Source organism: Anopheles marshallii, chromosome 3 (assembly GCF_943734725.1).
Source record: "Anopheles marshallii chromosome 3, idAnoMarsDA_429_01, whole genome shotgun sequence".
Taxonomy (NCBI): Eukaryota; Metazoa; Arthropoda; class Insecta; order Diptera; family Culicidae; genus Anopheles; species Anopheles marshallii.
In genome coordinates, this window is record NC_071327.1 from 330,222 (window position 1) to 344,630 (window position 14,409).

General features: G+C 45.2%; 1 protein-coding gene across 1 annotated transcript in view; it reads right to left on the reverse strand.

The window, feature by feature from the left end:
• Positions 1 to 548: 548 nt before the first annotated feature.
• The window catches only part of LOC128711177 (pneumococcal serine-rich repeat protein), a 115,595-nt gene continuing 101,734 nt past the window's right edge, over positions 549 to 14,409 (reverse strand). Inside the window, exons 6-10 of the mRNA XM_053806041.1 lie at positions 7,033 to 8,187; positions 5,142 to 5,523; positions 4,884 to 5,004; positions 4,089 to 4,246; positions 549 to 3,936 (exon numbers count right to left, since the gene is read on the reverse strand). Of these exons, the coding sequence (XP_053662016.1) occupies positions 549 to 3,936; positions 4,089 to 4,246; positions 4,884 to 5,004; positions 5,142 to 5,523; positions 7,033 to 8,187 (5,204 nt within the window). The remainder of the gene's footprint in view (positions 3,937 to 4,088; positions 4,247 to 4,883; positions 5,005 to 5,141; positions 5,524 to 7,032; positions 8,188 to 14,409) is intronic.

Below are 14,409 nucleotides of genomic sequence, written 5' to 3' on the forward strand. Positions count from 1 at the left end.
TGGTAACTGGGAGTGCGGGAATTCCAGTGTTATAAAGGTTATCGAGGGTGAGGTGGTTGGTCCGTTGAGAACCATTAAAGTTCAAGGTCTTAATGGTACCATGGGCTTGTTTGCTACATATCAAAAGGGTTTCACAACTGCTAAAGCTGGCCGATTAACAAATGCTGGAATCATTGATGAAAAGGCCGTTCAGTTCATTAGTGCAACAAGAGATGCTAAGATAAAATATCTGCGTGATATCATGAACATTTATTTCGCTCTGGGTGGCTAGTATTATGTTGCCGTCCTACACCTTCCCTTCAATGTTGTCCTTCAACGGTTTTCAGTACCGAACTCAGTCAAACTTGCGTGAGTCTTCTATGCTTCAAGATGCGTCTAGAAAGCTATTTGCTAATGAACAAGGGGCGAATGTATCTTCTTGGTTTTATCATCCTCTGTTTAGGAAAAAACAACATTTTTTTAAAGATAAACCAATACAACATATGTGATTAGCAAAATCACGTGGCACATAATACATAAAGACGCACACTGTTTATCGCTGATAACGCTTACGCTTGCGATGATTGGGGTGTACTGGTGCCACCGCTTCCGGTACTACCAGCCGATCCCGGACCCGCCGGTGGTTGATGCTGCTTTTGTGCCTGTGATCGCACGAAATCGATCTTAGCGTAGGTGAAGGCGGCACATCGTACCGGTTGCTGTTGCTGTTGCTGTTGGTGCAGATTGCACCCGCTCGAACTGGGACTAGGACTGGAGGAATTAGTTACGTCGAACGAGCTGCGCGACTCGTTCGACCCAGGTAACGGTTCGTCTACGTCCATCTTCGTAACGCCACCGGTACTGTTGCTGTTGCTGGAGTTGTTGTTGCCGCTAGCATTGCCTGCCAAAAGCATCAACGTCCCGGGAGCGTACGGTGAAGCGACCGGCGGTTGCTTGCTGCAAGGTGGCAGATCGAGACTAGCATAATGTAGCTCGCGCTCCGAGCTAACCGAGGGCGGACGGGAAACGATATTCGGATCGGTTATAGAACTGACCGAATCCGGGCGGGATCCGGGCACACTGGGGCTGGTAGTGGTAGAGGACGAACCCATTGTAGCGAGGGCCGTGCTCGAGGCGGTAGGACTTTGGTTTTTGCTTTCGCACAACGTCGACGTGGACGAGGCAGACGATGAGGTAGCTGATATGACGGGAAGCCGTTCACTGTTGGCCGAGTTTGGCCTCGTGCTGACACCGGCACCGGCAGCAATGGTGCAACCAGTTGGACCGGACGTAATTGTGCCAACCTTACCGATCAACTCACTGTTGACACTATTTGGACGCGTACCGGTAGAGATACTACGCTGCAACGGTGGCAGCTGGTGCTGGTGTTGATCGGTAAATGAGAAGACCGGCTCACCCGTGCGCCGTGCGAGGTTGAGTGCTTTTGGTGAGTTAGCTGAACCCATCGGTAGCTTGCTGTGTGACAGCAATTCCGCGTCCTGTGACGAGGTAATTGGTTTGAAGCCCATCTGAGGGCTGGAGAGTAGTAACGTTGACTTGCGTGCCACCAGCACCGGTGGCGAAACGCTGTCAGTTGTGCTTGGGAAACTTCCCGTAGCCAGAGTCGTGATAGCGAGAGGTGAAGTGTGTACGCCTAAAGTTCCCATTCCCATTGAAGTAGTGGAAAGCTTTCGTGAACTTGCCGGATTCATCAGCGCGTAGTCTCCAGCCCCATCGTCCTCGAAACGATTTCGTGATGGTGGTTGAACATTTAGCTGCACATTCATACCATCGACAGGCGGTGTGTTTGGACAATAGTTCACGTAGTCTGGCTGTCCAAAGCTAGCGCTCGGCAAATGCAGCTTGTTGAACGATCCAGATCCTCTGCTTCCCGTGGAAAGCTTTCGTATCGTTGGTGATGGCATGTCCACTTGATTTTGCTGCTGCTGGAGCTGCTGTCGGCCGATACTTAGTTCGGCATAGTTTTGACTAAGATCCTCCAGTGGCTCCACCTTAGGTACGTCATGTTCATGATTCGAGGCGGGTGTGAACGGTTTCGTGGGACTAGCTGGACTAAAAGGAAAAATGGTTGGTTGACTACCCGACGGCGTAACGATGCCACTGTCACGCGAATCACAGCGTGACCGTTCGGGTGTTTCTGCCGGCTTCGAGGGACTAAAACCAATAGAACCGCTCTGCTGACCAGTGGTTGTCTGGATGGGTGCTTGCGCGGACAGTGGTAGATGTTGCTGTAACGCAACAATAGTCGCTGGTGCAACGTGCGGATGATGTACGGACTTTCGTGCATCCGGATGCTGTCCAAGAGGTAGGTAATTTGGGATGTTAGTTCCCGATTCCACCTTCGATTCACCGCTGAGGTCGAGTCGGCATTTGCCGGGGCTCGGTTGTATGGTGATGGGTGCAGAATATGCACGGGATGCATCTTCCAGCTGTGGACCGCACGTCATATTCATGTAGTCTTCCGCGTTAATTGGCACGATTCTGTCCTTGCGAGGATTCGAGGATGAAGACGAGGGCACGGTGGTCACGACACCATTGTTCCAAGACATCTCCATATACCCGTCAGGTGCGCTCGATGATTCGAGCGACTCGTCCTCAGCACCGTGCTGATGTGTGTTCATCTTCTCCTCGCTTCCACTGGCCTCTCCGACCGAACTGATCATCAACGGGGTCATATTCAGGTAATCTTCTGAAGGTACTTGCGTAGTGGTGGCACTGCCCCGGTTCGTTTCTTTAACTAGTGCACGGGGATACATTTCGAGGTAGTTATTATTCTGTCCGGCACTGCTTCCACTAGCCGCGGTGTCTGCGGGGCCGGTGACTTCGCGTGATGAACTTATCTGTATAGGGGAACTGGTTGAACCAACTCCCGGACAGTCCGGTTCGTCAAAACCGATTCGGGAGGTAGCAGCGGTAGCGACCGGAGTCATGTTCAAATAGTCGTTCTCTTCTGACTGTGAGTTTAAGCGACCGGGGCGCATTTCGACGTAACCGGAAACGGAAGCTTGTGGTCTCATCGGTCGCCGATCCTCCTCGTTGTTGTTGATATTGCCAGACATATCGAGATAATCCTCCATACCGGCTGGTTCGCTTATTCTCGTGGAAGGTTTCACTTGGCGCGGCGACGAGTAGTCGATCTCCATCAAATCACTCATTCGACCGTGCGAACCGTGCGACGGAGGTTTTCCACTGCCGTCGGTCAAAAGAGATCCGCTACCCGATTTCCTACCCATGGTACCAGATGCCAGTTCGTCCATTGGCAGATTCTCACCAATCGAGGCACCAAAGCTGCCCGCATGCGAAATGCTGCTCGTACTGCTCGAGCTATTATTGTTGCTGCTTTCCAGCATACTTCCCTGCGAGCTGGTAGAGGCAAACGACACGATAACCGGAGCTGCCGAATAACCCTTGTACACATCCGAACAGCGCGGTACTTTGGCACGGGAACCGACGGAGAAAGCGCGCTGCCGGGAACTAGCAGAACCACCCGATCCACCCACAGAGCTCTCGCCGGAGCTAAGCATTTCGACACGCAGCTTACGCTTTATGAGTTCTGGCCGGCTGCCCACCGAGTACGTTCGGAATGGCCGATCGTTTACCTCGTGATCGTCACTCTGCCCAATGTACGCTGGGACTTTCTCTAGCGAAAGGCGCAGATCAGCCGAAGGTGTTCCGGAAGTTATGCTACAGCTCGATGCTGCCGAAGACATGCCGCCACCGCCAATACCACTACCACCATTATTACCCGCTCCACCACCACTGGTTGCATTTGAGAGTCGACTGCTGCCGCCGCCGTTAAGCGTTGGATCCATCAGAACATACTCTTCGGTTGGTTGTATGGCACGCGACATACTCATCGGCACATACCCTGCACCATCGACCATATCCTCAGCTAGACTGGACGTACGACTATGGGCACTAGAACTGGAACACAACCTGCAACAAGAAAGAATAGATTCTGCTTCAGTAAATAGTTCTTCCTGACACCCAAGTACTCTGCTCACGTGAGCTTGCTGGCAGCTCTCGTGCGGTCGTAATTGAGCTTGACGCTCCTGACACAACGTTATTTGGAAGCATATATAACTTACCCTCGCGAAAAGTCTGCCACTGGTGACATTGCCATGTAACAGCTGCCGGTTGGATCACCCGGTGAGCTGCCACTCGGGCTGCACATCTCCATGTATGCACTACCCTCCACCGAACCGACCGTGGACGGAGGGGCTGGACTGCCTCCTCTTCGCGTCGCCTGCGATATGGGAAGCGAGAGGGAATTTTGATGATAGTGGCCGTGTCTGCTTGCGCTACTACTAGCAGTAGTGTGATGATTCTGCACGCCATACGTTCCGTATCGTATGGGTATGATTTTGTTGGGTATATGGTATAACGATTTCAAAAAGGGGGTTGACATTTCATTTCCGATAGTTGTCCCAAAAATGTCCCGCGAACAGATTGATAATCATATTTTTGCATTTATCGGAACGGATGTATAGTCGAGTGGGAAGCGAAACACGATCACGTGGCATACCGAGGTACATAGAATTTTGGAAAGAATTCAGAAGAAAAAGAGCCAAAAAAACGGAACCAATTAAGTATCAGAAAACCAATTGCAATTCTATGTGCGTCTTTGAAGGGAACAAATTTGGAATCGAACTATTGAATTTTGTGCTTTCGTTGGAAAATCGCTGCCCTACGTATCCGGTCGACAGCGATAGTAGATGCCAGGCACAAATACTTCGTTTGCATGATGTGGTATTACATTCGATTTGTGGGGGATTTATTCCTTCAAAATGACTGTCGCTTTTCCATGACTCTGGTTCGTTTGCCGTGAGAGCTGGGAAACGAACGGGAATCGCTGGCCAAACACACATACGTAGGATACTTACGGGTATCGCGAAGTCGTCATGCTGTGAAAGTCCGCAACCGGCACGCAAATCTATATGACCGTAGTCCTTGATGAACTCTTCCGAATTTTCCTCCGGTATGGAGCAGCCGGAATTGAGTTGACTGCAAAGAAGAATGAAATGGGGGGTCAAATGGAGAAGATGTTTACAGCGACTGTCTCAAAATGCTTCAGCTGTGAGCTAGAGAAGCGTGGAGTTGTTTTATTATTCACTTTGCACTTGTTCTTTGTAGCCACTCACTTAATGACCTTAGGGTAGCCATTGCCTTCGTCCGGTGTTAGCGAACCAGTGATGAAGCTGTCCGTCGACTCATCGATGCTGAGAGAGGACCCATCCGAACCGGTCGAGTAGGTGGCGGGTGGAGGCGGGCTGAGCGGGGAAGAATTGACTGGCGGGCTGTGGCTATGGCTGATGTGCACCGAGTGTGGCCGATTATTGCTCGGGATCATGCGAGGCGGTGGCATACCACCACTGTTTAACATCAGCTGATGATGCTGCTGCTGGTTAAGATATTGCTGGTGTTGTTGTTGCTGCTGCTGCTGCTGCTGATGTGGCATCGTTTCGCTAGTCGTTCGATTTCGCGATGGAAGACTGCCGGAGCGATCGCGCGCAATAGAAACACCTGCGATTCGGGACAAAGTCATCACAGATGGCATCGAAGGAAAAAGATAAAATAAAAATCTAATTAGTACGATTGCGATGGGATGTTTGCGAATCTGGGTACAGTTCCTTTCAATTGAACAAAATCAACTGGTAGCAAAGAAAGTAATGGTATATATAAAAAGTCCGAAGGAAATAAATATCCCCCTGCAAACCAGTAGCTTTTGTAGCCGAAAAAAAAACTAAAAACATAACTTATTCTATTCATCTTACAGTACTAAATTTGTTTATCGCAGATACACGCGTAGGATGCGTGTGCAAACAAAGGAAAGAGCGTGTTGTCATGCATTAAAAGGAATACGATCGAAAGAAATGTTTTGTGGTGTGCAGGTGCTTAGCCTTCCATTTTGTTGTGGCCCCTTTGTGTTTAAAATTCAAACTTATCCAACAGAGAGCGCTAGCGGATTGTGATGTTAGAAATGTTCTAAGAGCGATGATAAAGCCGAATGGCGCTGATATACGGTGCGGTTTTTGTGAAATCTATGATTATGAACATTCCAAAGCTATCTTTCCTCGTAACGATGTATCGTGTATGTAATCAAAGTAGTTGTGGTCAATATGGCAAACCCGTTGCACTCCCTCCTCCCTTGCACCCCCTCCTCCCTTGCTCGTTATTCCCTTCACCCTCCTCACATGTGACCAAAATCCGATAATTCGATTACGATAAGTACGTTCCAAGGAGAATCAGCAGTTAGCAGTTGTTTCGATAGGTTTAATTTTTCATGCGTGATCCTTCTTGTGGACAACCCAGCCGAGTGCTTTGGTTCGGATTTTATAGCCTGGATTGGATTTATAAAACAATGTGCCAAATCGATTATCACGGGAGATGAGTTCAATTCATTGCTTGCAGGTTTAGGTTGACAGGTGGCACTTTGTACTGGCGCTGTAATCCAATTAGGACGATGCACGGACATTATTTAAATAAACAGTGTGGCGGAAATAAACATTCTTTTAAGCCGAACACATGGTTTCACGGTACGGATGATTGGATGTATTATTCAAAATTATGAATAAATAAGAAAAAATCGAAACGGAGGTTTGTACGGAGTATGATATCATTCTAATAAACACGATTCAAATTGCCGTACTAATGCTGCTAAATGAACATAAACTTGAACAAATGAATATTTCGAAGAAGAACAAATAAAATAGGGAAACAAGATGCTACTAACTCAAAAGTAATCAACCCTAATTGTAGTTGTGTGTGTTCGATGTATAATAGTGTATAATGTACGTTGTGTCATTTGAAGGTAAGAAAAAAAAACAAGTGTAACAATGGAAAGTATAAATAAATCATAACACAAAATAAAATACGTAAAGTGCAAAGACACATTGTCAAAAAGAATCATTATGAAAAAATGGAAATAAAGAAACAGAACAAGACATAATAACGAAAATAAAACATAAATAAAATACAAGAGAGTAGAGAGAACAGAAACCAGATGCAAATCATGAAATACAAAATACATACTCCTGCTGATCGTACCGCTGGCAGTACGGCCACCGATCGGGCGCCGCAGTGCTGCCGGTGAGGAACCGTTCGTGCTCTTATGGGAAGTGGTATTGCTACTAATGGCGTGAATGCAATTGCTACTGGTACTGCACTGTGACGAGGGACTACTACAACTACAGCCACTGCCGTTAGCGGTGTAGCAGTTCGAAGAGGACCCGGCCGAACCACCACCCATCATCATCGTGCGGCCACCATCCGCCATCATAGCCATCTTCAGCCCGATCAGACCCATCTTGCCGGCGGACAACGACGACGTCGATGGTGACGATGAAGGTGAAGCGGAAGGTTGCTGCAGATTACTGCTGCGTAACAGACGGCTTATGAGAGATAGCTGACCTGCCTGACCACTCTCCGGACAAGACGAAGCGTTATCGCTCTGGCCGCCAACCGGTGGGGCCTGTACTAATGGTTTCTTCAGATCCATCGGCAGGTACCGCTGATCCTCGATGATACTTTCCATCGAGCTACGCGATGGTACTAGGTTCGCGAATGGGGTATTGCAGGAATCCGGGGAATATTCATACTGGTGGCGCTGCGGCGATGTACACAACACTTCCGACACTGGTGGTGACCAGCCACCTCCCCCGGTGAGCGTCGGTGTGAGTAAATACGCCGAAGACGCCTTCCGATGATAACTTGTTGCACTGGCGAATGAATGCGATGACGCGTAGTGCTGCTGCTGGGAATACGGGAGATGATTGTAGTGGTGATGGTTATGATGCTGCGTTTGCTGTTGCTGCCACCATCCACTATGCCCTACCGATCGTTCGTTCGTGACTCGAGTGGCCGACTCTTCAGTCAGGGGCAATGAACGGGTACGGTGGTGAACCGGCTGAATCGTCCCGGTGGAAGACGCAGATGATGTTGACAGAGATGCCGACAGGGTGACAATATGCTGCTGCCCATTGGTGCTGCCGGTCGACCCCGGACCTTGCCCAGAGCCTGCCGCAGAAACGCTACTTTGGGAGGACGACCGGACACTACTACCAGTAGCATGGAGTGCACCCAAATGATTCGTATTGCTATGGGGAGAATGGCCTAACATGGGAGCGCTTGGCAATGATAAAGCTCTTTGATGGAACACTACCCCGGCTGTGGAGGATGCGGATGTAACTGCGGATAGACAAACAAGGGTAAAAAGAAGATAGTACACACGGGTCTCTTTCGCTGGGTGTGTTTTTGAGTATGTGTCGGGTGTTGTGTTGGATTCACTAAGTCGCCGGTAGAACAGCGCGATTAGTATTGGAAAGTGCCCAAAAGATGGTTATGTACAAAATTGTGGGCAATATTCACAAAATTGTACAATATGTCACGTTCATACTTCACATTTCGCACATGACGTTCTTTACATAAAGGTGAAGCATAATGCGTTGCATTATTGAAATCGTGTCAATTCGAGAAGTTCGAGGGTTATCAATGTCCTTCAGTAGTCAAGTCGTTCTTGCAATACCAAATTAAAAATATAATTATAATAATTAAAAATACCAAATTGGAACAACCTTTAACTAGCGCATTTTGGACAGTCTATTATCGCAACTGGGCATTTTATGGACATAGGTAGCAAACTTTAAAGAGATGTTGTACTAGACTCCAAAGATTATTCAATTAGCCAATACAGTTACTTATACTTGTCAAGAAAATTCGAATGACTGTTTATTCATCAGTTCTAAATCCTTTTTGATGTCAAACTAGGAAGTCTTGAAACAATGCTGTGTGTCTTATGTCCGGATGTATGTACAACGGTTTCAGTATTGGTTATGGTTAGAGAAAGTTAGTGCTACAGGCGGAAGCGGTAGTATGAGCAGGATTATAAATCGAAGAAGTTAGTTTGAGGCCCTAGTCAGTAAAGTTTATAATGCTGCTGCCAACATGGCAGACAAATAGAAAACATTCTTCAGTCCATGGAAAAGCTTTATACAGCACGTAAGTTTTGTATCAGTAAGGAACATCGACAGTATTCACGCACGGATACCAATGGAGCAGGTTGGCGTTTGGGGTGGCTACTCTGAAAAAACAGATTCAATGTGTAAGGTACGGTTTTTCAGGTAGCTACCTTTGCTCTTCTATTGGCTGATAAGTTACCCTTATCGGGTGTCACCATATCATACCGGGTAAGGTGTATCATCGTGTTTTCTTATACTATGCTTCCTTCACTGTGGCTGAAACTTTCGCACCGAAACATTAGACTCTTCTCCGGTTCTCATAAGAACACCCGACCTTCTGTCCGTGAATTGTGGTATGCTACTGAACCCAACGCACAATGGAGGCAGCGAATGGTTAGATTTTCTGATTATCTCTACTCTAATTAGTTTAGTTAACAGGAGTGATTACTAGGTGGAAATTTACGATTATCGTTCGCGGTTCCTTGCACCTAGACGTGGATGTGGATGTTTTTTATCTTCCATTTTTCTGTCTTTTGCTCTCCGTATACATGTGTGTTTTGCTGCTTCATGCCAGCGCCATCCGATGGTGTGGTCGTGATTATCTTTTTTCCGTTTTCGTTTTCATTACTTGCATCACTGCACCGGCGCGGTATCCAACTCCCTGCCACTAAAGTTCACTTAATGGACGCTCGCATGGGTTCCCGCAAACGCCAAGTGCGTATGCGAGAAGGTCCTGGGTCCCATAAATAATCTTTATGAGGTTCGTATTTCAGCCAACCGCAATATGTCCGACATTAGCCCCGGTGTGTGTATGGTTTCTCAGTCCGCTCTCCAGTGCCCATTGTAGCGTGGGGAGGAACATGATGATCTTCTCATCGGTACAAGAACTTCAACCAGCGCGTCTGTCGGCCGGTTCGTTGCCGTTACTGTGTGCCACAATATTTAATTACATCCATTCCCATCGCACTTTATCGGCTGACGTCGCGTCGATTTTACGGTAGATTATTAATTAGATGACTACATTATTAGTCCACCAAATGTCAGCAAGATCCACTTGCCCTAGCTACAGCTACAGCAGGGTGCCCACACGCATGTTAGAAGGCTCTTTCACTTCAAATAGTTTTGCCTATTCAACACTTTTTCACGCTGATGATCATTTACATTAGTTCTTATTTAGCAACGACGACTTTCTATCCGTTCGAAACGAACCATACACCCTGCCTAAATTTCCGTTCGAATGTGTGTATCGTTTTGGTTTCCTTCCCTTAGTAATCTTTTTCAATTTGGTGAGCAAGAATCCAACCCTACACCGGAGAGTTGATGATCGGAGTGTTTTATTGGAGTATGTGGTGGTGTTAATTCTCAGGTACGATGATACAGTATATACACACAGTGAGTTAGCTAACTATTTGCTCTTCTAGCTAACAGTTCCTTATGCTACACTAAAAATGGTTAATTAAGATACAGTAGTAAAGCTATGCACTTCGGGGAGCCGTTTGGTACGCGTTTTGCTCCAGTTGGTTGCAGTGGGTAGTAAACGGAGTGAAGCTTTAGCTTGGAAAGAATCATAATTTTCTGCGTAAATCTGCAACAATGACGAAACGAACCGAAAGGATCACAAACAGGCGAGATGAAAAAGTAAAACATATAGTAGAGAAATAAGAAAAAAATAGATAAATGCTTTCGCATTTCGCCAATGAATGGCATCTCATTAATAGGTTTTTAACAATGAATCACAAACCCACTCTCTTCTAAATGTCAAATTTAAACAAAAAACAGCTTCACTTAATCAGTAAATACTACTTGTGAAACTTGCGTTCTGCTTTGCAGAATCAGTTAGCAATGTTATTCGTAAAAAGCATAACTTTATGATTTGGGTGTTGTGGCGTGTGTCTAGCTGGTTTGCTGATTTGCAAAAATGTATTTACACTACACCACTTGCAAACTTTACAGCCACTTGCCTTGTACTGTAGGCGTATAAAAGAATAAGTTTTAAAACCGGCTATTTATTATTAAATAGAGCACACGAGAGCTCCTCGAGTTAATCTTCTGGCGTGTCTTGTTCGCTCGTTGAAGTCGAACGAAGGATCTTTGTCAAGAGAAAGATATCAATATCTCAATCACAGTGTGGACTCTATACCATGGAGTGAAGATGGGTGGCTTTATACACGAATTGCAACACGTATATAATAAATAATCCATTTCTTCTTCCCAATGCGAAATTAGCATTAAAAAACCGTTTAGCGGAAATAGTACAATAAGACTATTGAGAAGCAATAATACGTTATTAAATTAGCTCCACATTTTTTTATAATTGTCTACATATTTGAACCACCAGACATAAAAAATTCTTAGGCAGCTAGTTTAAATATAAATAACATGCCAATGTAGAATGTGTTAAACACCGAGGAAAAACTGCTCTGTTCATTATTGATGCGTACCGGAATGGATTTCGCAGCGGTACGATTCACATGGGCAATTCCGATCATAAGTACTTTCTTATAATCATTAAATGTGGTTCTTCCGTTAAAAAGGGGATGTGGTGGAAACGGACAATCATATCTTTTCCCACTTCTGCATGTTACCCTTAATTTGGTCACTCTCTCCTTAACACAAATAAGAAAAAGATACTGCGGTTTTCCACGTGAGCATAAACTTAATTCGTTTAATCCACTTCCTCGGGCATTTCTGTACCAATCAACAATACTGTATTATTCTACTAATATCTGATTGTGGAGTTGCTTAAAGGTCAAATTAATTTTCGTTATATTCGTCCCTTTTGACCATCCGTTCGTTCGGGAAAAGGCGGTAAAGGAAATAACTTCATCCATTCATCCCCATAACATCCATATTCATCCAGACAAGTGAATGTGTCTGGCCCTTTCTTCTGGTGCCGGTTATCGGAGTCTTAATGTTTGCCTTTTTGGTAATGGCTTGACATGAGAATGCTTCCTTCTAATTGGTATCAAGGTGCACACCGTAACGGACAACATGATTTCGGAATAGAGTAAAAAATTTATCTTTTGATGAAGAGATAATTATGTGATTTGCTAAGCAATATAAAAATTAGTTCATGTAGAGAATGTATGATATGTAATAAACATTATCATGCACCATTTCTATCAAAAATACTATCAGGTAGTGAAAAAGGCCTTGCAATAATGACAGAAATTGTTGATAATAATAATATGTAGCCACCATACTAGTCAACGGCAGGACCGGGACAAAATCTCATCCGGACCAATCCCACGTACGCAGGACTGATTATCTAGCTACGGCTAAATTAAGTAAAACATAGCCCGAAACGACAGGCTCGGACCGTTTGAAATAGTTGTGCCGATAAGGAGGAGGATACTAGTCATTTTGCACTACATTTTGAGAAGACCCACCCAATACTGCAGTGAGTGATGAACGAGATATTTTTTTGTAAGTTAAACTAAACTTTTAAGCATAAACGCATGTTGAATGGTCAACAATAGCAATTGTAAGAAACTTCCCAAAAAGATTAAAAGCACAAATTTTGAACGACTGAAAAATAAGTTGCCATAGCTTTACGCCGGAAAATAATATAACAAATAGACGAATTAGAGAAAGAGAACAAAACCAAACAACAACCAAACAAACGAAAAAAAAGCGTTAGCCGTACCTGAGACGGAATGGCGCCGCAACGTGCTGCGCAATCGTCGCAGCGGTTTTGCACTGTTGAGGTAGATTGCATTGGCCGAATGGTGGCTAAGGCTGCGCGTATGGCGCCGCACCCCACGAAGGGAACTGCTGGCTGGTTGTGCTACCGGCAGTGGAGGTGGCAGAGGAGGAGCAGGTGGTCCCATTGGCGGGATGGTAACGGTTTGTATGCTAATCGTCGAGGAGCAGCAGGACGAAGATTTGGACGAGGAAAAGTTGGAAAAGCTACTACCGGAAGAACTTCCACTTCCTCCACCCCCACCTTCCCTCAATTCGCATCCACTAACACTATTAGCACCTCCACCACCACCGCTTCCAACGATTGAGTTGGTGATGGTGGCCAACAGATTGCTGAAAGTGATACCGCTACCCGGTACCTCTCGGCCTCCTTGCCGTGTACTGGCGTAATGGTGGAATTTACTCATCGAGGCAGAGGGCGATGGTGGAAGCATCATCATCGCCGCTGTCATCGGTGTCGCCATCGTCGTAACAGTGGACGTATTGACCGTCGAAATGGCAGACCCTATTTAAGGATCGGAACGATAGTATTTTTGAGCCAGTTGTACAATATTCGGAAAGGCGTAAGTGTAACAACATCGTTTTGTTCAGTTCATTTGTTGTTGGCGGGAGAAAAAGAGAAGAAAAGCAAAACAATTTCTCATTACATTCGTATCTTTTAATTTAGGATAATATGTTGTGTCCATCTACCGTCTGGAGCGAGTACTGACGTGTCATGATAAAAAGGTAAATTTTGGAAATGTTTCACAAAAAATAATTTGTACAAAGTTTAAGCTAATTGAAAAACATATTATTTATGTTGAAATCATAGAAACTACGTAGCTATGACATAACTAATTTGCCAAATTGTATAATGAAAAACCGGACTGCTTATTTTTAACAGAAACGTATGCAATTTTGATGATATGAACGTCTATGAGAAATGTGTTGCTTCACCTCAACGGCACAGAGAAAACGGCTTGTACAGCAAACAAGAAACTCGTACCCACTAGAACTAAAACTGCAATACATGTACCCCAAATGGTGAGTTGATATATTTTTTTTACATATAGCACTGTTTAACATCTCTTTCGTTTTACACCGATACATCGTACGACACTGTTTCGTACAGGATTGAAGATAGTTTGAAATGTTTCGTTCGCTTGGTAGAGTGATTTAACTATATATTCACATTATCTGTATTGCATGACTGTCGTCAGATCATTGTTGATTGCACACTGTACTGCGATCAACTGTAGGCTGAGATGAAGATGATGATAAATGTGATTATGCTGATGAGGAAGCAAGCGTGTAAAGCATAACGTACTTTAAATAAGAAAAAACGTAATTTTAATACACACACACATGCAAAAACTGGTCCCATTAGACCAACTCTAACTACACGGCTAGAATATAGGCAAAGAACAGACTTAAGGCTGCATGCAAATTGTGGATATTCTGACGCTTGTGTATTGAATCAGAAAGCACGGGAATGTTTCATATCCCACAATCATTATAAGGGATATTTGAGAACCGCATGCAATACAATATGAAGTATACCAGACGTTTGAAACGTAATGAGTGTCTGAACGTCGAAACTGACACGTTATCCTTGTGAACGAATTAAAAGGCGAAGCATTGGCAAAAACCATTTTTGAATGTCGAAAATATAGCCAAAAACGTACAAAAGGTGCACAATAATGTTGCCAACGGTATGAGAGGTGTTGTTAGTAGGATTCTACTAGCAGCGAAACACACGCCGGTTGATGGT